At 34.1% G+C, this 22566-nt stretch overlaps 4 protein-coding genes across 6 annotated transcripts in view; 2 read left to right on the forward strand and 2 right to left on the reverse strand.

The window, feature by feature from the left end:
* Positions 1-22566, reverse strand: part of LOC101883269 (rho-associated protein kinase 2) — an 83077-nt gene that overhangs the window by 37938 nt on the left and 22573 nt on the right. The window contains exons 7-13 of the mRNA XM_073933901.1: positions 20765-20858; positions 20592-20686; positions 19827-19965; positions 7749-7861; positions 1526-1619; positions 1353-1447; positions 1056-1238 (exon numbers count right to left, since the gene is read on the reverse strand). Of these exons, the coding sequence (XP_073790002.1) occupies positions 1056-1238; positions 1353-1447; positions 1526-1619; positions 7749-7861; positions 19827-19965; positions 20592-20686; positions 20765-20858 (813 nt within the window). The remainder of the gene's footprint in view (positions 1-1055; positions 1239-1352; positions 1448-1525; positions 1620-7748; positions 7862-19826; positions 19966-20591; positions 20687-20764; positions 20859-22566) is intronic.
* On the forward strand, positions 3609-8224 carry LOC141379334 (uncharacterized). The gene is made up of 3 exons (XM_073933418.1): positions 3609-5686; positions 6697-6828; positions 6974-8224. The coding sequence occupies exons 1-3, from the start codon at positions 5554-5556 to the stop codon at positions 8167-8169; spliced, it is 1461 nt and encodes a 486-aa protein (XP_073789519.1). The 5' UTR covers positions 3609-5553; the 3' UTR covers positions 8170-8224.
* On the reverse strand, positions 6624-20858 carry LOC141379348 (rho-associated protein kinase 2-like). Its single transcript, XM_073933457.1, has 7 exons — positions 20765-20858; positions 20592-20686; positions 19794-19965; positions 11170-11263; positions 10997-11091; positions 10196-10367; positions 6624-8398 (listed from the first exon to the last, which is right to left on the reverse strand). The coding sequence occupies exons 3-7, from the start codon at positions 19821-19823 to the stop codon at positions 8292-8294; spliced, it is 498 nt and encodes a 165-aa protein (XP_073789558.1). The 5' UTR covers positions 19824-19965; positions 20592-20686; positions 20765-20858; the 3' UTR covers positions 6624-8291.
* Positions 12960-17816, forward strand: LOC141379327 (uncharacterized). 3 transcript variants are annotated; one of them, XM_073933400.1, is made up of 4 exons: positions 12960-15050; positions 16061-16192; positions 16338-16714; positions 16799-17816. In XM_073933400.1, exons 1-4 carry the CDS (start codon positions 14918-14920, stop codon positions 17759-17761), a joined length of 1605 nt encoding a protein of 534 aa, XP_073789501.1. In that variant the 5' UTR covers positions 12960-14917; the 3' UTR covers positions 17762-17816. The 3 variants fall into 3 exon arrangements, with proteins under 3 accessions (XP_073789501.1, XP_073789500.1, XP_073789502.1); XM_073933399.1 differs by having other exon boundaries at positions 16338-17816; XM_073933401.1 differs by having other exon boundaries at positions 14670-15050; positions 15138-16192; positions 16338-17816.

The raw sequence follows: 22566 nt of genomic DNA on the forward strand, positions 1-22566 counted from the left end.
TTTGACGGCTGCTCGGTGTGAAAGTCTGGGTGAAGACTGAGCGAGGCGAGGCGACGGCTGAGGGGAAAGGGTAGTGGGTGGAGGGTTTACGCGGAACCCTCTTGAGCAGCCGACTGACCCACTTCTTCTGCTCCTCTGTGGAGTTTGCCAGCAGCAGCATCTCTTTCGCTGTGGACATGTCGTAATTCACTGGAGGACAAAAACCAAACAACAGATTCTTTTCAGAGTTCAAAACTCCATGTGTTAAAATGCATTTTCAAAAGCTTCGGTTTATATCAACAATTTTATAACAAGCAATTTTTAGCAAGCAATTAAACCGATCTAAAATGACAGTAAATACATTAAAATGTTACTAGAATCTAAATCCAGTAAAATTCAGCTATATTTAATGTCTTTTAAAAAGCTTCTAACAGTTTCCACTGGAATATTTAGCAGCACAACTGTTTTCAGCATTGATAATAAGATATTTCATGAACATCATAGTAGTATATTAATTTATGAAGTATAAAATGTAAATATATAATAAAGGATCGAGCAACATTAAAAAAACAAATGCTGACAATTCAGCTTTGACATCACAGGAGTAAATTAACATTAACACAAACAAAAAAAAAACATTCAAATATTTTAAAATATCATTGGCTGAAATATGCCACAATTTTTTTGATGTTAATACATTTTGGATCAAATACTTGCAATCTTGTTTAACATGAAAACTTTTTTTTCCATGTAGTAATAAAATACATCAATACAAATATATGATTTATTATTTTATATGCGGTTCTGATACGTTTTATATTTGAAAGCAAAATACCAATTTGTATAAAAAGAAGCAATTCACATTATTATGTGTATAAATATAATTTGATAATATACATGCAGCCTTGCTAACGTCAAAAGAACTTAAAACAACAGTAGAATAAAAGTAGAATATTTCAGTTATGACTAACATCCATAAATACACGCTTACAGTGCTCAGCATATACAGTACGAGTACACCCCCCCTCCCCCTTTCCTATGAGATGCATATGTTACATTTATTTAGTGTCACTTACAGCCTGCATGTCGTTTATTTCTCTCTGGTATTTGATGATGGAGTGGTTAAGCTTTTCTTTCTCCGTGCGGAGCTGCAGCTGGAGTTGTCTGATCTCCTTCTCCTTCCTGCGGATGTCTGTGTTGTTGATTTGCTGTGGCCTGCCGTCCGTCTTCTTCATGACCTCCGCCAGCTTGTTTATAGCCTACAATACAGACATCTGATATTGGAATTCAGCCGAGACATGAAAAAAAACTGCTATTTTAAGCTATGATGTAATCAACAGTTACAAAGCTGTGATAAAAAATTCAAAATGCACCTGAATCTTGAGTGTTTTCTCCACCTGTATCTGCTTCTCATACGACACTGTGAGAGATTTCATCTGTTTCTCTTCTTCTTTGATCTTCTCCAGCTCTGTTTATTAAATGTTAAAGCATGGTAAATGAACATTGTACCATCACTCTATTTATATTATTATAGAAGTCAGCTCACTTTGCTGTATGTGCTTCAGTTTATTGTTGAGCTCCTCTTTCTCACTGGCCAGGTTGGCAACATCCACAGTCAGCGTACGGTTTGACTCCTCCAGCTTGTGTAGAATAGAAGAATAATAATGAATTAATGTTCATCTGGAGAAGATATTTTTTATGTTCTAAAAGAAATCTCTTCTAGTCTGCAGCTGTTTTCTACAGTTGAAGTAAAGGGTATTAGCCTGTGAAATTTTTACAGAGCTAATAATTTTGTCTTCAATTGTATGTGAACATTTTGTAACATTTTTTATTTATTCCTGTAGTTCAAAGCTGAATTTTATGAAATATTACTCTAGAAATCATTCTAATATGATTATTTGCTTTGTTTAGAACAATTATTGGTGTTAAAGAGTTCATATTTTATCGATGAAAACATGTTGATTCGCTTGGTGCTTAACATTTTTGTGCATATATCATATTATATCATATCACATCATATCATATCATATCATATCATACCATATCATATCATATTATATCATATCATATCATATCATATCATATCATATCATATATACACAAACCATCAGGAGAGATTTTTTATAGATATGATTTTATAGTTTATAAAGTGAAAATTCAAAGAAATAAACAGCAATTTAATGTCCTGCTACATTTATTATTCATAATTTCATATACACATGACGACAATTTGTTATATAATTAAAGATAATCATGCTTATATATACACTATAAATGAGGAGGATTTCTCTCCTCCTCAATCCCTGGCTCTGAATGCAGACACAGTGGATAGAGGTGCTGCAGGTCTCTTGGCCTATCCATTTCAACCATTATCCCTACTGGTAATCCGGAAGATTTTAAACATAGGTGGATATAGGCGATATGTCTGAATGGAAACGAACTCAACTGAAAAAAGTCTGCCATTCTACAAATATCATAAAGCTCTCCCAATAAAAATGCCATGAGCAGACGCCATCTCACCAAGTTATTGGGTCTCACAGCTCATAGGATATGAAAACTCAGTCTATGAATAATAATGAGAAACTAATGCGTCATCACTCCACTAGCAGATTCGTGCTACATCATTGATTTTGATCCCGCTCCAAAAATTATTTTAAACCCGGAAGATGAAATTAGCTGACAAAAGTTCAAAATGATCCAGATTTATCCACAATTAAAGCTGACAGGTGCTAACATTGTCTTAACTGATGTTCAACACACACAAATCTGTTCATTTTTTTAAAGTGCTCCAGGGTGTCTTGAACCTTTAAAAACCAATTAATACATACATTAGATAAGATTTTTATCGTTAATATATGATCAAATCTAAAACTTTATGCAGTTCATACATTTTACTTTTAACACTCTGTACACAAAAATCAATTTCAGCAGCATTCATTTAAAATAAAATCTTTTGTAACATTAGAAACGTCTTTAAAATGGCAAATCATATAATGTGTGCTTGAAGTATTTTCAAACAAACAAAAACAAAATTCTGAACAACTAAATCACAGGAATCTAATCGATTTTCAAATATATTCACATAGAAAAAAAGGATCTAAATACTAATTCCTAGTATAACTGTTTTTATTCTATTGTGCCAATTTGAGCCAACTAGTACCAATTGAGCATTATGTCAATGCCTCAGACTGGTTTCCTGAACATGACAATGAGTTCACTGTACTCAAATGGCCTCCAATAGTGGACCTTTGGGATATGATGGAAAGGGAGATTCATATCATGGATGTGCAGCTGACAAATCTGCAGCAACTTAGTGATTCTATCATGTTAATATGGACCAAAATCTCTAAGGAATATTTCCAGTACCTTGTTGAATCTGTGCCGCGAAGAATTAAGGCAGTTCGGGAGGCAAAAGGAAATATGATACTATTAAGGTGTACCTAATAAAGTGGCCAGTGAATATATACTGTATTATGTGACTAAATAGTTTTGGATTTATGTTTTTTCCCTCTAATTACCATTTTGCTTTTTTCATTATTTCCATCTCAGGTTTGTTTAAAGTTTGTTTTATTCCCATTATTAAAGTCAAAATACTTATATGATGCAAAAAACACAATTTACACACACACACACACACACACACATACACAAACACATATATATGGATGGTATTACTACAAACCATCTGAATAAATAAACCATTGTGTATTGTATTTTTATTTATTATTCTTAATAGTTTTTACCCATTATCTTTTAATAATCATATCAGTTTTCTTATTTGCGTACTTATTAAAACTAAGTGTGTGTAGGTATATATTCTATATATGTATTACAAAATCACTTTAAGATTGTACTCATTGTTTATGTATTCTGCAATACTTTGGCAATACTTAACAGCTTTGACTAGCTCTTTTGATTTAAAGTTATTTAAAATAAATAATGATTTCAATAAGGAAATGTATTTAATGTGATTTTATTGTAGTAAAAAGTTACCTTTCTCTGTCTGCACCATAACAAAAGCCCTCATTATTTCAGCGTTTCTGCAGGTTTCATCAAGTCAAATTTAAGACTTTTTAAGATCATTTTAAGACCATTATGAATGAAATTTTAGATCATACATGTCTAAACACTAATGGTTTTTGGTTAATGGCCCGGTTGGAGCAATGAAATTGAAAAAGGAACACATGTAGTTATTTCTTTACCACATATTTTAATGAGTCAAAACAAGAAAACTCTAGTTTGCATCTGATCCAGTTACTATGACCATTTATGTGAAGCTGCTTTGACACAATCTACATTGTAAAAGCGCTATACAAATAAAGCTGAATTGAATTGAATAGTTGTGTAGATTTTTTTCAACAAGCCTCTTTTTTAATTACAAGTTTAACATTGTTTAAAGTATATTTATTATGAAGAAAACTACACAAAAAAATGCAAAAATATATATTGTTAGCATTTGGTCCAAACTGATTGAGTATAACTCTTATTCTAATGCGCTTCTGTTATAAACCCTTAAGTTTCATGCCTATTTATAAACTTTATGTTGTCCACTCACACTTTCTTATGTAAATAATTTGATTGTAAATGAAGGATTATGTAAAGGGATATAAAAATGATCAATTATTACACTAATACACTATTCCTAAAAGTTTAGCATGTTTAGCATTATCTGCAGTTTAAAAAAAACATTCTGGCTACACTTTAGTAAATGAAGTTATTTTGTATTTCATTTTTTGATCACTCAGTGTTACCAACTCAACTATTTTTGATTCACATTTTGAATATATGTTGCCTGCGCTTTTGCACATATTTGTTCTGCCTCTTACGGCCTGAATCTGAATTATTTTCTTGATTTTCATTTGTTAAACTATATTTTCTGTTCAAAGGTAATTATTTACATTTAGTTTTGATTTTTGTTTTCCTGCGAGTTGATGTTGCACTCCTACACTAATGACTATATTATTTATTTCTTATGGAATGGCATGTATATTTGCAGCATGTCTTGGTGGATGGATCACATTGAAGCGGAATACTTTAGCATAATTTATTAGATATTATTTCAGTCAATATATGTCAGTTTTGTGGTTTGAGTTTCACCTCACAGGTTTCATTTGTTGTGCTTCTTTGTCTACAGTTACATCAATTTCTAACTGATTATCTATTTAAGACAGCTTTTGTCCCTTAGATCAATTTATTTAGCTATTTTTTCATTTATTTTATGTCATTTGCACATTTGCAGTCATTTGAGTTTAAAAGAAAACATTTCTTAGTCTTATGTCTTGTTACCATAGTGACATGTTCTGAGAATAGAACGCATTCCAAAAGTGTACTTGAAGCCCTGCATCATCGGAGAATATCTTGTGGGTTTGTTGAAGTGGAGTAGTACAGGTGTGCTTTTGGCTGTTAAGTGTTAAAAAACTTGCGTTCCGAGTGTTTTGAGACTGTCTCAGCGATTGAACATCTTCCGTTTGAGTGATTCACGGTGCAAGACCGAAATCCTCATCCTATTCCAGCTAGCAAACCCCAAGTTTTTGAGTGGTTACAGGTGAAAGACTGAAACCCTGTACCGATTATATGATGGTTGAACAGATTTCTGATCTCCCCACAACATCAGCTGCTAAAATGGAGGAAGACAAAGCCTGCAAGATCTCCCAGAGCCAGAAAAAAGTGAAGCAGCTCAAAGAAAGGCCAAGAAATGGCACTAATAGTGAGTCTTATTTACATTGTGCTATCCGATATCCAGTGTTTTCCTGACATAATAATATACTTACTATTAAAAATAATGTTTGTACAGGATAATAGACAGCTGGTTAAACTGCTGGCTATCATTGCATTCACGTGAATCTTAATGCAACATTTTGGGTCAAATGATAATGTATTTCATTTTCAGCTTTTCTGATACAACTTTAGTCTAAAATCCTTTAGTAAAATGAGATATGCACACAGACTTTTCATTTTCAACCGACAGCCCCGATGGCTTTCGGTGAACTGTCTTTCCATTACAAAATCACCACATTTAAGATCTGTTCTCTTTAAAAATATGTGATCTTCACTGACTAATATATATTTGATATAAAGTGGGTCTCAGACCGGACAAGAATCACTGCATTAAATGACATTTAAAATAAACATGAAAATTTATTTTAGCTCAGTATTTTAAATGGAGTTTCTGCGCTAGCCTGCTGGTACTGACGGTGCTAGCGGTTCCATACAATTGACTATTGTCTCGTTTTATGCTTGAACAACTAAACGAATCCTTAGGTTAATTTAACTGATTGTAATTTAATTATATCACGATGTTTATGGTGTAAAAGCAACCTTATAAAACGTTAAATAATCACAGAAACCTTTCATCGGAAATTTACTGTTGGCTGAAAAACTCTAGCTGTGCAATATAACCCAGTATTCAGTTTTCTATTTTAAAAAAGTGCACTGAACATGTAGTTTTTAAATCGTTTGGTGCATTGATCATTTGTGTAAGCAGTTTTATATAACATGAAAATAATAAAATATTATAGTCAAATACAATAATTAATAATAAAACACAAAAGTGTAGCAAATCCATGGTAAACTTGTGGTAACCTTGGTTTAGCTACAATAACTTTTTAAAATGGTTATATATTGGGGTTTTTGTTTTTGGTGAATGTTCATTTTAAATTTCTCTCAAATTACTGTGGACAAGTGTGTAAAGATGTGCAATCATTTCTCTTTTAACAGATGAGAAGGAGAAAGTAAAAGAAAAGAGAAAGAAGAGAAAGAAGAGCAAGGTTGCTTCTTTCATCAGAGCTGCTCTTCGATGGTTCTGCTTCTGTCCTCGTAATGAGCCGTTCACACTTTCCTCATCTGATGGTAAATGATGGTTTTTGTATCTCAATATTTTCTAGTGTATAATGTCATTAATAAACTGTATTTTTACTCCCCTTTATCTGGAGTTTAACGTCTCCTTGAAAATGACTTTGTACTATGTGCAAACTGCAATCATTTGTCTTAACAGATTCTGAACATGAGATCTATGAAAAGATGATTGTGGAAGAGGAAGAAGTGAAGCAGATAATGCAGGAGGAGGTGGTGGAGAAGAAAGAGGAGGTGATGGAAGAAGAGAAGGAGGAGGTGGTGATGGTGGACACAGAGAAAGATAACACAAAGCAAGAAAAGACAAATGAGGAGGAGGAGGAGAAAAGTGGAGAGGAGAAGGTGGTGGAGAAAAAGGAAGAAGGGAAGGAGATAATGCAGAATGAGATTGTGGAGGAGAAGAAGGAGCAGGTGATGAAAAAGAAGAAGGTGGTGGTGATGGTGGTGGAAGTGGTGATGGTGGAGAAAAATAAACAAATAAAGAAAGATACCAGCACCCAACTAACAGAGGAGGAGAAGGTGGTGGAGAAAAAGGAAGAAGAGAAAGAGATAACGCAGAAGGAAGAGGTGGAGAAGGAGGAGGAGGTGATGAAAGAGGAGAAGGTGGTGGAGAAAAAGGAAGAAGAGAAAGAGATAACGCAGAAGGAAGAGGTGGAGAAGGAGGAGGAGGTGATGAAAGAGGAGAAGATGGTGGTGGGGAAAAAGAAAAGAAAGAAAGATACCAGCACCCGACTGTCAGAGGAGGAGTTCTGGAGAAGGAAAATGGAGGAGGAGAAGGTGGTGGAGAAAAAGGAGGAAGAGAAAGAGATAATGCAGAAGGAAGAGGTGGTGGAGAAGGAGGAGGAGGTGATGAAAGAGGAGGAGGAGGTGATGAAAGAGGAGAAGGGGGTGGTGGAGAAAAAGAAAAGAAAAGATACCAGCATCCGACTGTCAGAGAAGGAGCTCTGGAGAAGGAAAATTATCGCTAGAAGGCTATCTGCGGCAAAGTTTCTGTTTGAGCAAATAAAGGAGGAGGAGGACAAGATGAAAGCTGAGGAAGAGAACAATGAGGAGAAAATAAAATACATTGGAAAGGAGGAGGAGGTGAAGAAAAAGAGAAGGAGGAGGCGGCCAAGAAAAAACTGCAAGGTGGAAGAAGTGGAGGAGGTGGAAGGAAAGGAAAGTGAGGAGGTGGAGAATCACATTGAGGAGAAAGAGCAAATGAATGACATTGAAAAGGAGGAGGAGGAGGAGGAGGTGGTGAAGAAAAGGAGAAGGAGGAGGCGGCCAAGAAAAAGTAACAGTATGAACGAGGAAGACAAAGAACAAAGTAGAGGAGTAGAGACATACTGTATGTGAAGGAGGAGGGTGAACAACATTGTACAACATCAATAAAAATGTGTTTTGTACAATACTGTATGTGCTGTGTGTTGTGTTCATCTGCTTAATTCTCTGTTTCAAAAGTATTGAATTTTGTTTGTTTAGCGAGGAGCGATTCGACAGGGCCGGGTATCAATACACACCGACTTGGAGCTTCGCTGGTATGTGAAGGACATAGACTCCGAGGTGTGTGAGTGTGTGATTCGCACTACACAAATATCATGACCACAGAGGAAAGAAGAAGGGGGTAATGAAGCACAAGGATGAACATTAGAAGGAAAAGTGCAAGTTTAGAAGAGAAAAGAGAAAAAAGAAAGGAAAGAGGAAAGAGGAAAGAAAGGAAAAGAGGAAAGAGTGGTGGTTATGTGTATTGATTATGTGTTGTAGAGTCAGTGAATGTTTGAAAACAAGAGCTTTGTGAATTTGGGATATACTGGATTCAATGCTCAATCGAATTTATGCAAGTAAAAATGTATTAACAAAAATTATTAAGTAAATGAATGAAGTGGATCAATACAATACATACCTGTTTTTCCCAGCATTCTCCTGTATTTTACAATTCTATCCTGCTATCATCCCGTGAGGGTATTTTCCCATATTTTAAATTTTTAATCCTGGTGGGAAATGTCCCCTCCCATCCGAGGGTTGTCTAGTTAGTTATTATGAGTATGGAAAATGTCTTTTCCTGCATTTATTCTGCTTCAGGAGTCAGACTGTTGACTGTAAGTAACACAACAAATAATGCAATAAGTAGTTTTGAAGAAAAATTAGCTTTGTCGTTGAACCCGAGAAAAACTTTGAAAATAAGCATAATGACGTAGTCTCTATGCTATAATAATAACAATGATGAAACCATTTTTAACCAAGGGGACATATCTTTATTAGTACAGTTCGGCTGTAATATTTGTAGGTATCAAACTTTAAAGAGGTGATCCTTCCTATATGCAGCCTATACTGCCGAACCACCAGGGGACGCCCCTTGCTCTTAAATGTGAATTTTATTCAGGCATGAAAACACCTTAAAATAGATATAAAAACGGTTAAAAAAAGTCTTTCCTTTCTATTAAAGACGCTATTGCCCCTGCTACACAATCCTGAAAACACTCAGTTTATTTAACGGTGTGTAACTGTCAGATGCGTATCCATATTGATAAATAGAAGCTGTTTCCCAAACATATCTGTACATGCTATTTGAAGCGAAGCAAAAGTGGACACAGTGGGTTTTGGATTCATGTTTGAACAGACATATACACATAATAATAATAATAATAATAATAATAATAATAATAATAATAATAATAATATTTAAACAAGTCAATCTTAGTGGGATTTCTTTTAAACAACAAATTTTGTTTTAAATGAGCATAAACAGTTAGAAAAACAATCAGATACTTTCATTAAATCCATTTCTTTACAATAGCTATTAATTTTAATATTCCTTATTTTCACATCCTAATGTTGACAGGTATGATACATTATAAATAAAGTAAACAACGCATAAAATGAATGTCAGGTGTTAAGTTCTTGTTCATTGATTTACTAGGATGATTTTAATTTAAGTAAATAAAGTTATTTTACTTAATCAAACCGACACTTTATACAATTGGATAGGGGCATCTCTAATAAAACACTCAAATAATTTAAAAAATAGCAAATTGACTGAATATATTAAAAAAATTTATATATAAATATATAGATAAACTTTACCTAAGTAAATTTGTAAGGGGAAATCCATAAAAAAGTAATTGAAATATAAATTAATGGAGAGAATACCCAATTAAATGTTAACTGAATATAGTTAAGTTAATCAATAAATAAGCGCAAGATAAATTACAAAAAAGGAAATCCCCCAAGTGTGTAATAAGTAAAGAAAGTTAATAATTGAACTAACTAAACACATTTCTTTATATATCATTTTTATACCTAGTGTGTGTGTATATATATTATGCCACCCTAAGCACTGATCTTTACACTGCTAATAATATGTCATAACCTGCAGTGTTACCTGGATATGCCTCGTCAGAATCCAGGTCATTGCCGATGCTGCTGATGCTGGTGGTGTCCAGAGAGTGAATGCTCAGAGACGTGAGTTGACTGCGCAGACGCTCAATATCACTGTCTTTACTGTCCAGAGACATCTGCATCTCCAGACGCACCTGAGACTCCTCTTCTATCATCTGCACACACAACAACACAACTTTCTGAACAGATTCAGACATTTATGGATTGTATGAAATACTAGACAAAAGGAATCAATGTATCTTTTTATTTTTTAAGTAATCAATACAATATTGACACATGAAAGCTGTGGGGTTTTTTTACAGTAAGTGTGTTTTCACTGTATAACTAGACGACATATAATAATAATAATAATAATAATAATAATAATTCCAATTAATAGATTTTTCTATAGAATTTGACATGATGAGGCTGTGACTGAGTGTGGAATCATGGAAGTTGCTATCTTCAATATATATATATGGGCCCAGCTGCGTTTGATATTATGACCACTTATTTATGCATCTAAAACACAGAGGCAGGTTCTGTGTTAAGGTACTTAAGAGTGCCACTAAAGTATTGTAATAATTGAATCGAGAATTAAATCGCATCACATTGACAGCTTGTGATTCAGAATCAGATCTGAATCAATATCCGTCTCCTTCATGACCTCCGCCAGCTTGTTTATAGCCTACAATACAGACATCTGATAATGGAATTCAGCCGAGACATGAAAAAAAAAAACTGCTATTTTAAGCTATAATGTAATCAACAGTTACAAAGCTGTGATAAAAAATTCAAAATGCACCTGAATCTTGAGTGTTTTCTCCACCTGTATCTGCTTCTCATACGACACTGTGAGAGATTTCATCTGTTTCTCTTCTTCTTTGATCTTCTCCAGCTCTGTTTATTAAATGTTAAAGCATGGTAAATGAACATTGTACCATCACTCTATTTATATTATTATAGAAGTCAGCTCACTTTGCTGTATGTGCTTTAGTTTATTGTTGAGCTCCTCTTTCTCACTGGCCAGGTTGGCAACATCCACAGTCAGCGTACGGTTTGACTCCTCCAGCTTGTGTAGAATAGAAGAATAATAATGAATTAATGTTCATCTGGAGGAGATATTTTTTATGTTCTAAAAGAAATCTCTTCTAGTCTGCAGCTGTTTTCTACAGTTGAAGTAAAGGGTATTAGCCTGTGAAATTTTTACAGAGCTAATAATTTTGTCTTCAATTGTATGTGAACATTTTGTAACATTTTTTATTTATTCCTGTAGTTCAAAGCTGAATTTTATGAAATATTACTCAAGAAATTGTTTAGAACAATTATTGGTGTTAAAGAGTTCATATTTTATCGATGAAAACATGTTGATTCGCTTGGTGCTTAACATTTTTGTGCATATCATATCATATCATATCATATCATATCATATCATATCATATCATATCATATCATATATCATATCATATATACACAAACCGTTAGGAGACATATTTTATAGATTTGATTTTATAGTTTATAAAGTTAAAATTCAAAGAAATAAACAGCAATTTAATGTCCTGCTACATTTATTATTCATAATTTAATATACACATGACGACAATTTGTTATATAATTAAAGATAATCATGCTTATATATACACTATAAATGAGGAGGATTTCTCTCCTCCTCAACTCCTGGGTCTGAATGCAGACACAGTGGATAGAGGTGCTGCAGGTCTCTTGGCCTATCCATTTCAACCATTTTCCCTACTGGTAATCCGGAAGATATTAAACATAGGTGGATATAGGCGATATGTCTGAATGGGAACGAACTCAACTGAAAAAAGTCTGCCATTCTACAAATATCATAAAGCTCTCCCAACAAAAATGCCATGAGCAGACGCCGTCTCACCAAGTTATTGGGTCTCACAGCTCATAGGATATGAAAACTCAGTCTATGAATAATAATGAGAAACTAATGCGTCATCACTCCACTAGCAGATTCGTGCTACATCATTGATTTTGATCCCGCCCCAAAAATTATTTTAAACCCGGAAGATGAAATTAGCTGACAAAAGCTCAAAATGATCCAGATTTATCCACAATTAAAGCTGACAGGTGCTAACATTGTCTTAACTGATGTTCAACACACACAAATCTGTTCATTTTTTTAAAGTGCTCCAGGGTGTTTTGAACCTTTAAAAACCAATTAATACATACATTAGATAAGATTTTTATCGTTAATATATGATCAAATCTAAAACTTTATGCAGTTCATACATTTTACTTTTAACACTCTGTACACAAAAATCAATTTCAGCAGCATTCATTTAAAATAAAATCTTTTGTAACATTAGAAACGTCTTTAAAATGGCAAATCATATAATGTGTGCTTGAAGTATTTTCAAACAAACAAAAACAAAATTCTGAACAACTAAATCACAGGAATCTAATCGATTTTCAAATATATTCACATAGAAAAAAAGGATCTAAATACTAATTCCTAGTATAACTGTTTTTATTCTATTGTGCCAATTTGAGCCAACTAGTACCAATTGAGCATTATGTCAATGCCTCAGACTGGTTTCCTGAACATGACAATGAGGTCACTGTACTCAAATGGCCTCCAATAGTGGACCTTTGGGATATGATGGAAAGGGAGATTCACATCATGGATGTGCAGCTGACAAATCTGCAGCAACTTAGTGATTCTATCATGTTAATATGGACCAAAATCTCTAAGGAATATTTCCAGTACCTTGTTGAATCTGTGCCGCGAAGAATTAAGGCAGTTCGGAAGGCAAAAGGAAATATGATACTATTAAGGTGTACCTAATAAAGTGGCCAGTGAATATATAGTGTATTAAGTGACTAAATAGTTTTGGATTTATGTTTTTTCCCTCTAATTACCATTTTGCTTTTTTCATTATTTCCATCTCAGGTTTGTTTAAAGTTTGTTTTATTCCCATTATTAAAGTCAAAATACTTATATGATGCAAAAAACACAATTTACACACACACACACACACACACACACATACACACACACATACACATATATATGGATGGTATTACTACAAACCATCTGAATAAATAAACCATTGTGTATTGTATTTTTATTTATTATTCTTAATAGTTTTTTCCCATTATCTTTTAATAATCATATCAGTTTTCTTATTTGCGTACTTATTAAAACTAAGTGTGTGTAGGTATATATTCTATATATGTATTACAAAATCACTTTAAGACTGTACTCATTGTTTATGTATTCTGCAATACTTTGGCAATACTTAACAGCTTTGACTAGCTCTTTTGATTTAAAGTTATTTAAAATAAATAATGATTTCAATAAGGAAATGTATTTAATGTGATTTTATTGTAGTAAAAAGTTACCTTTCTCTGTCTGCACCATAACAAAAGCCCTCATTATTTCAGCGTTTCTGCAGGTTTCATCAAGTCAAATTTAAGACTTTTTAAGATCATTTTAAGACCATTATGAATGAAATTTTAGATCATACATGTCTAAACACTAATGGTTTTTGGTTAATGGCCCGGTTGGAGCAATGAAACTGAAAAAGGAACACATGTAGTTATTTCTTTACCACATATTTTAATGAGTCAAAACAAGAAAACTCTAGTTTGCATCTGATCCAGTTACTATGACCATTTATGTGAAGCTGCTTTGACACAATCTTCATTGTAAAAGCGCTATACAAATAAAGCTGAATTGAATTGAATAGTTGTGTAGATTTTTTTCAACATGCCTCTTTTTTAATTACAAGTTTAACATTGTTAAAAGTATATTTATTATGAAGAAAACAACACAAAAAATGCAAAACTATATATTGTTTGCATTTGGTCCAAATTGATTGAGTATAACTCTTATTCTAATGCGCTTCTGTTTTGATCACTCAGTGTTACCAACTCAACTATTTTTAATTCACATTTTGAATATATGTTGCCTGCGCTTTTGCACACATTTGTTCTGCCTCTTACGGCCTGAATCTGAATTATTTTCTTGATTTTCATTTGTTAAACTATATTTTCTGTTCAAAGGTAATTATTTACATTTAGTTTTGATTTTTGTTTTCCTGCGAGTTGATGTTGCACTCCTACACTAATGACTATATTATTTATTTCTTATGGAATGGCATGTATATTTGCAGCATGTCTTGGTGGATGGATCACATTGAAGCGGAATACTTTAGCATAATTTATTAGATATTATTTCAGTCAATATATGTCAGTTTTGTGGTTTGAGTTTCACCTCACAGGTTTCATTTGTTGTGCTTCTTTGTCTACAGTTACATCAATTTCTAACTGATTATCTATTTAAGACAGCTTTTGTCCCTTAGATCAATTTATTTAGCTATTTTTTCATTTATTTTATGTCATTTGCACATTTGCAGTCATTTGAGTTTAAAAGAAAACATTTCTTAGTCTTATGTCTTGTTACCATAGTGACATGTTCTGAGAATAGAACGCATTCCAAAAGTGTACTTGAAGCCCTGCATCATCGGAGAATATCTTGTGGGTTTGTTGAAGTGGAGTAGTACAGGTGTGCTTTTGGCTGTTAAGTGTTAAAAAACTTGCGTTCCGAGTGTTTTGAGACTGTCTCAGCGATTGAACATCTTCCGTTTGAGTGATTCACGGTGCAAGACCGAAATCCTCATCCTATTCCAGCTAGCAAACCCCAAGTTTTTGAGTGGTTACAGGTGAAAGACTGAAACCCTGTACCGATTATATGATGGTTGAACAGATTTCTGATCTCCCCACAACATCAGCTGCTAAAATGGAGGAAGACAAAGCCTGCAAGATCTCCCAGAGCCAGAAAAAAGTGAAGCAGCTCAAAGAAAGGCCAAGAAATGGCACTAATAGTGAGTCTTATTTACATTGTGCTATCCGATATCCAGTGTTTTCCTGACATAATAATATACTTACTATTAAAAATAATGTTTGTACAGGATAATAGACAGCTGGTTAAACTGCTGGCTATCATTGCATTCACGTGAATCTTAATGCAACATTTTGGGTCAAATGATAATGTATTTCATTTTCAGCTTTTCTGATACAACTTTAGTCTAAAATCCTTTAGTAAAATGAGATATGCACACAGACTTTTCATTTTCAACCGACAGCCCCGATGGCTTTCGGTGAACTGTCTTTCCATTACAAAATCACCACATTTAAGATCTGTTCTCTTTAAAAATATGTGATCTTCACTGACTAATATATATTTGATATAAAGTGGGTCTCAGACCGGACAAGAATCACTGCATTAAATGACATTTAAAATAAACATGAAAATTTATTTTAGCTCAGTATTTTAAATGGAGTTTCTGCGCTAGCCTGCTGGTACTGACGGTGCTAGCGGTTCCATACAATTGACTATTGTCTCGTTTTATGCTTGAACAACTAAACGAATCCTTAGGTTAATTTAACTGATTGTAATTTAATTATATCACGATGTTTATGGTGTAAAAGCAACCTTATAAAACGTTAAATAATCACAGAAACCTTTCATCGGAAATTTACTGTTGGCTGAAAAACTCTAGCTGTGCAATATAACCCAGTATTCAGTTTTCTATTTTAAAAAAGTGCACTGAACATGTAGTTTTTAAATCGTTTGGTGCATTGATCATTTGTGTAAGCAGTTTTATATAACATGAAAATAATAAAATATTATAGTCAAATACAATAATTAATAATAAAACACAAAAGTGTAGCAAATCCATGGTAAACTTGTGGTAACCTTGGTTTAGCTACAATAACTTTTTAAAATGGTTATATATTGGGGTTTTTGTTTTTGGTGAATGTTCATTTTAAATTTCTCTCAAATTACTGTGGACAAGTGTGTAAAGATGTGCAATCATTTCTCTTTTAACAGATGAGAAGGAGAAAGTAAAAGAAAAGAGAAAGAAGAGAAAGAAGAGCAAGGTTGCTTCTTTCATCAGAGCTGCTCTTCGATGGTTCTGCTTCTGTCCTCGTAATGAGCCGTTCACACTTTCCTCATCTGATGGTAAATGATGGTTTTTGTATCTCAATATTTTCTAGTGTATAATGTCATTAATAAACTGTATTTTTACTCCCCTTTATCTGGAGTTTAACGTCTCCTTGAAAATGACTTTGTACTATGTGCAAACTGCAATCATTTGTCTTAACAGATTCTGAACATGAGATCTATGAAAAGATGATTGTGGAAGAGGAAGAAGTGAAGCAGATAATGCAGGAGGAGGTGGTGGAGAAGAAAGAGGAGGTGATGGAAGAAGAGAAGGAGGAGGTGGTGATGGTGGACACAGAGAAAGATAACACAAAGCAAGAAAAGACAAATGAGGAGGAGGAGGAGAAAAGTGGAGAGGAGAAGGTGGTGGAGAAAAAGGAAGAAGGGAAGGAGATAATGCAGAATGAGATTGTGGAGGAGAAGAAGGAGCAGGTGATGAAAAAGAAGAAGGTGGTGGTGATGGTGGTGGAAGTGGTGATGGTGGAGAAAAATAAACAAATAAAGAAAGATACCAGCACCCAACTAACAGAGGAGGAGAAGGTGGTGGAGAAAAAGGAAGAAGAGAAAGAGATAATGCAGAAGGAAGAGGTGGAGAAGGAGGAGGAGGTGATGAAAGAGAAGAAGGTGGTGGAGAAAAAGGAAGAAGAGAAAGAGATAACGCAGAAGGAAGAGGTGGAGAAGGAGGAGGAGGTGATGAAAGAGGAGAAGGTGGTGGAGAAAAAGGAAGAAGAGAAAGAGATAACGCAGAAGGAAGAGGTGGAGAAGGAGGAGGAGGTGATGACAGAGGAGAAGGTGGTGGTGGGGAAAAAGAAAAGAAAGAAAGATACCAGCACCCGACTGTCAGAGGAGGAGTTCTGGAGAAGGAAAATGGAGGAGGAGAAGGTGGTGGAGAAAAAGGAGGAAGAGAAAGAGATAATGCAGAAGGAAGAGGTGGTGGAGAAGGAGGAGGAGGTGATGAAAGAGGAGGAGGAGGTGATGAAAGAGGAGAAGGGGGTGGTGGAGAAAAAGAAAAGAAAAGATACCAGCACCCGACTGTCAGAGAAGGAGCTCTGGAGAAGGAAAATTATCGCTAGAAGGCTATCTGCAGCAAAGTTTCTGTTTGAGCAAATAAAGGAGGAGGAGGACAAGATGAAAGCTGAGGAAGAGAACAATGAGGAGAAAATAAAATACATTGGAAAGGAGGAGGAGGAGGTGAAGAAAAAGAGAAGGAGGAGGCGGCCAAGAAAAAACTGCAAGGTGGAAGAAGTGGAGGAGGTGGAAGGAAAGGAAAGTGAGGAGGTGGAGAATCACATTGAGGAGAAAGAGCAAACAAATTGCATTGAAAATGAGGAGGAGGTGAAGAAAAGGAGAAGGAGGAGGCCAAGAAAAAACTGCAAGGTGGAAGAAGTGGAGGAGATGGAAGGAAAGGAAAGTGAGGAGGTGGAGAATCACATTGAGGAGAAAGAGCAAATGAATGACATTGAAAAGGAGGAGGAGGAGGAGGAGGTGGTGAAGAAAAGGAGAAGGAGGAGGCGGCCAAGAAAAAGTAACAGTATGAACGAGGAAGACAAAGAACAAAGTAGAGGAGTAGAGACATACTGTATGTGAAGGAGGAGGGTGAACAACATTGTACAACATCAATAAAAATGTGTTTTGTACAATACTGTATGTGCTGTGTGTTGTGTTCATCTGCTTAATTCTCTGTTTCAAAAGTATTGAATTTTGTTTGTTTAGCGAGGAGCGATTCGACAGGGCCGGGTATCAATACACACCGACTTGGAGCTTCGCTGGTATGTGAAGGACATAGACTCCGAGGTGTGTGAGTGTGTGATTCGCACTACACAAATATCATGACCACAGAGGAAAGAAGAAGGGGGTAATGAAGCACAAGGATGAACATTAGAAGGAAAAGTGCAAGTTTAGAAGAGAAAAGAGAAAAAAGAAAGGAAAGAGGAAAGAGGAAAGAAAGGAAAAGAGGAAAGAGTGGTGGTTATGTGTATTGATTATGTGTTGTAGAGTCAGTGAATGTTTGAAAACAAGAGCTTTGTGAATTTGGGATATACTGGATTCAATGCTCAATCGAATTTATGCAAGTAAAAATGTATTAACAAAAATTATTAAGTAAATGAATGAAGTGGATCAATACAATACATACCTGTTTTTCCCAGCATTCTCCTGTATTTTACAATTCTATCCTGCTATCATCCCGTGAGGGTATTTTCCCATATTTTAAATTTTTAATCCTGGTGGGAAATGTCCCCTCCCATCCGAGGGTTGTCTAGTTAGTTATTATGAGTATGGAAAATGTCTTTTCCTGCAATTATTCTGCTTCAGGAGTCAGACTGTTGACTGTAAGTAACACAACAAATAATGCAATAAGTAGTTTTGAAGAAAAATTAGCTTTGTCGTTGAACCCGAGAAAAACTTTGAAAATAAGCATAATGACGTAGTCTCTATGCTATAAAAATAACAATGATGAAACCATTTTTAACCAAGGGGACATATCTTTATTAGTACAGTTCGGCTGTATTATTTGTAGGTATCAAACTTTAAAGAGGTGATCCTTCCTATATGCAGCCTATACTGCCGAACCACCAGGGGACGCCCCTTGCTCTTAAATGTGAATTTTATTCAGGCATGAAAACACCTTAAAATAGATATAAAAACGGTTAAAAAAAGTCTTTCCTTTCTATTAAAGACGCTATTGCCCCTGCTACACAATCCTGAAAACACTCAGTTTATTTAACGGTGTGTAACTGTCAGATGCGTATCCATATTGATAAATAGAAGCTGTTTCCCAAACATATCTGTACATGCTATTTGAAGCGAAGCAAAAGTGGACACAGTGGGTTTTGGATTCATGTTTGAACAGACATATACACATAATAATAATAATAATAATAATAATAATAATAATAATAATAATAATAATAATAATATTTAAACAAGTCAATCTTAGTGGGATTTCTTTTAAACAACAAATTTTGTTTTAAATGAGCATAAACAGTTAGAAAAACAATCAGATACTTTCATTAAATCCATTTCTTTACAATAGCTATTAATTTTAATATTCCTTATTTTCACATCCTAATGTTGACAGGTATGATACATTATAAATAAAGTAAACAACGCATAAAATGAATGTCAGGTGTTAAGTTCTTGTTCATTGATTTACTAGGATGATTTTAATTTAAGTAAATAAAGTTATTTTACTTAATCAAACCGACACTTTATACAATTGGATAGGGGCATCTCTAATAAAACACTCAAATAATTTAAAAAATAGCAAATTGACTGAATATATTAAAAAAATTTATATATAAATATATAGATAAACTTTACCTAAGTAAATTTGTAAGGGGAAATCCATAAAAAAGTAATTGAAATATAAATTAATGGAGAGAATACCCAATTAAATGTTAACTGAATATAGTTAAGTTAATCAATAAATAAGCGCAAGATAAATTACAAAAAAGGAAATCCCCCAAGTGTGTAATAAGTAAAGAAAGTTAATAATTGAACTAACTAAACACATTTCTTTATATATCATTTTTATACCTAGTGTGTGTGTATATATATTATGCCACCCTAAGCACTGATCTTTACACTGCTAATAATATGTCATAACCTGCAGTGTTACCTGGATATGCCTCGTCAGAATCCAGGTCATTGCCGATGCTGCTGATGCTGGTGGTGTCCAGAGAGTGAATGCTCAGAGACGTGAGTTGACTGCGCAGACGCTCAATATCACTGTCTTTACTGTCCAGAGACATCTGCATCTCCAGACGCACCTGAGACTCCTCTTCTATCATCTGCACACACAACAACACAACTTTCTGAACAGATTCAGACATTTATGGATTGTATGAAATACTAGACAAAAGGAATCAATGTATCTTTTTATTTTTTAAGTAATCAATACAATATTGACACATGAAAGCTGTGGGTTTTTTTTACAGTAAGTGTGTTTTCACTGTATAACTAGACGACATATAATAATAATAATAATAATAATAATAATTCCAATTAATAGATTTTTCTATAGAATTTGACATGATGAGGCTGTGACTGAGTGTGGAATCATGGAAGTTGCTATCTTCAATATATATATATGGGCCCAGCTGCGTTTGATATTATGACCACTTATTTATGCATCTAAAACACAGAGGCAGGTTCTGTGTTAAGGTACTTAAGAGTGCCACTAAAGTATTGTAATAATTGAATCGAGAATTAAATCGCATCACATTGACAGCTTGTGATTCAGAATCAGATCTGAATCAATATCCGTCTCCTTCATGACCTCCGCCAGCTTGTTTATAGCCTACAATACAGACATCTGATAATGGAATTCAGCCGAGACATGAAAAAAAAAAACTGCTATTTTAAGCTATAATGTAATCAACAGTTACAAAGCTGTGATAAAAAATTCAAAATGCACCTGAATCTTGAGTGTTTTCTCCACCTGTATCTGCTTCTCATACGACACTGTGAGAGATTTCATCTGTTTCTCTTCTTCTTTGATCTTCTCCAGCTCTGTTTATTAAATGTTAAAGCATGGTAAATGAACATTGTACCATCACTCTATTTATATTATTATAGAAGTCAGCTCACTTTGCTGTATGTGCTTTAGTTTATTGTTGAGCTCCTCTTTCTCACTGGCCAGGTTGGCAACATCCACAGTCAGCGTACGGTTTGACTCCTCCAGCTTGTGTAGAATAGAAGAATAATAATGAATTAATGTTCATCTGGAGGAGATATTTTTTATGTTCTAAAAGAAATCTCTTCTAGTCTGCAGCTGTTTTCTACAGTTGAAGTAAAGGGTATTAGCCTGTGAAATTTTTACAGAGCTAATAATTTTGTCTTCAATTGTATGTGAACATTTTGTAACATTTTTTATTTATTCCTGTAGTTCAAAGCTGAATTTTATGAAATATTACTCAAGAAATTGTTTAGAACAATTATTGGTGTTAAAGAGTTCATATTTTATCGATGAAAACATGTTGATTCGCTTGGTGCTTAACATTTTTGTGCATATCATATCATATCATATCATATCATATCATATCATATCATATCATATCATATCATATCATATATCATATCATATATACACAAACCGTTAGGAGACATATTTTATAGATTTGATTTTATAGTTTATAAAGTTAAAATTCAAAGAAATAAACAGCAATTTAATGTCCTGCTACATTTATTATTCATAATTTAATATACACATGACGACAATTTGTTATATAATTAAAGATAATCATGCTTATATATACACTATAAATGAGGAGGATTTCTCTCCTCCTCAACTCCTGGGTCTGAATGCAGACACAGTGGATAGAGGTGCTGCAGGTCTCTTGGCCTATCCATTTCAACCATTTTCCCTACTGGTAATCCGGAAGATATTAAACATAGGTGGATATAGGCGATATGTCTGAATGGGAACGAACTCAACTGAAAAAAGTCTGCCATTCTACAAATATCATAAAGCTCTCCCAACAAAAATGCCATGAGCAGACGCCGTCTCACCAAGTTATTGGGTCTCACAGCTCATAGGATATGAAAACTCAGTCTATGAATAATAATGAGAAACTAATGCGTCATCACTCCACTAGCAGATTCGTGCTACATCATTGATTTTGATCCCGCCCCAAAAATTATTTTAAACCCGGAAGATGAAATTAGCTGACAAAAGCTCAAAATGATCCAGATTTATCCACAATTAAAGCTGACAGGTGCTAACATTGTCTTAACTGATGTTCAACACACACAAATCTGTTCATTTTTTAAAGTGCTCCAGGGTGTTTTGAACCTTTAAAAACCAATTAATACATACATTAGATAAGATTTCTTTTGTTAATATATGATCAAATCTAAAATTTTATGCAGTTCATACATTTTACTTTTAACACTCTGTACACAAAAATCAATTTCAGCAGCATTCATTTAAAATAAAATCTTTTGTAACATTAGAAACGTCTTTAAAATGGCAAATCATATAATGTGTGCTTGAAGTATTTTCAAACAAACAAAAACAAAATTCTGAACAACTAAATCACAGGAATCTAATCGATTTTCAAATATATTCACATAGAAAAAAAGGATCTAAATACTAATTCCTAGTATAACTGTTTTTATTCTATTGTGCCAATTTGAGCCAACTAGTACCAATTGAGCATTATGTCAATGCCTCAGACTGGTTTCCTGAACATGACAATGAGGTCACTGTACTCAAATGGCCTCCAATAGTGGACCTTTGGGATATGATGGAAAGGGAGATTCATATCATGGATGTGCAGCTGACAAATCTGCAGCAACTTAGTGATTCTATCATGTTAATATGGACCAAAATCTCTAAGGAATATTTCCAGTACCTTGTTGAATCTGTGCCGCGAAGAATTAAGGCAGTT

The sequence above is a fragment of the Danio rerio genome, chromosome 20 (genome assembly GCF_049306965.1).
Source record: "Danio rerio strain Tuebingen ecotype United States chromosome 20, GRCz12tu, whole genome shotgun sequence".
Taxonomy (NCBI): domain Eukaryota; kingdom Metazoa; phylum Chordata; class Actinopteri; order Cypriniformes; family Danionidae; genus Danio; species Danio rerio.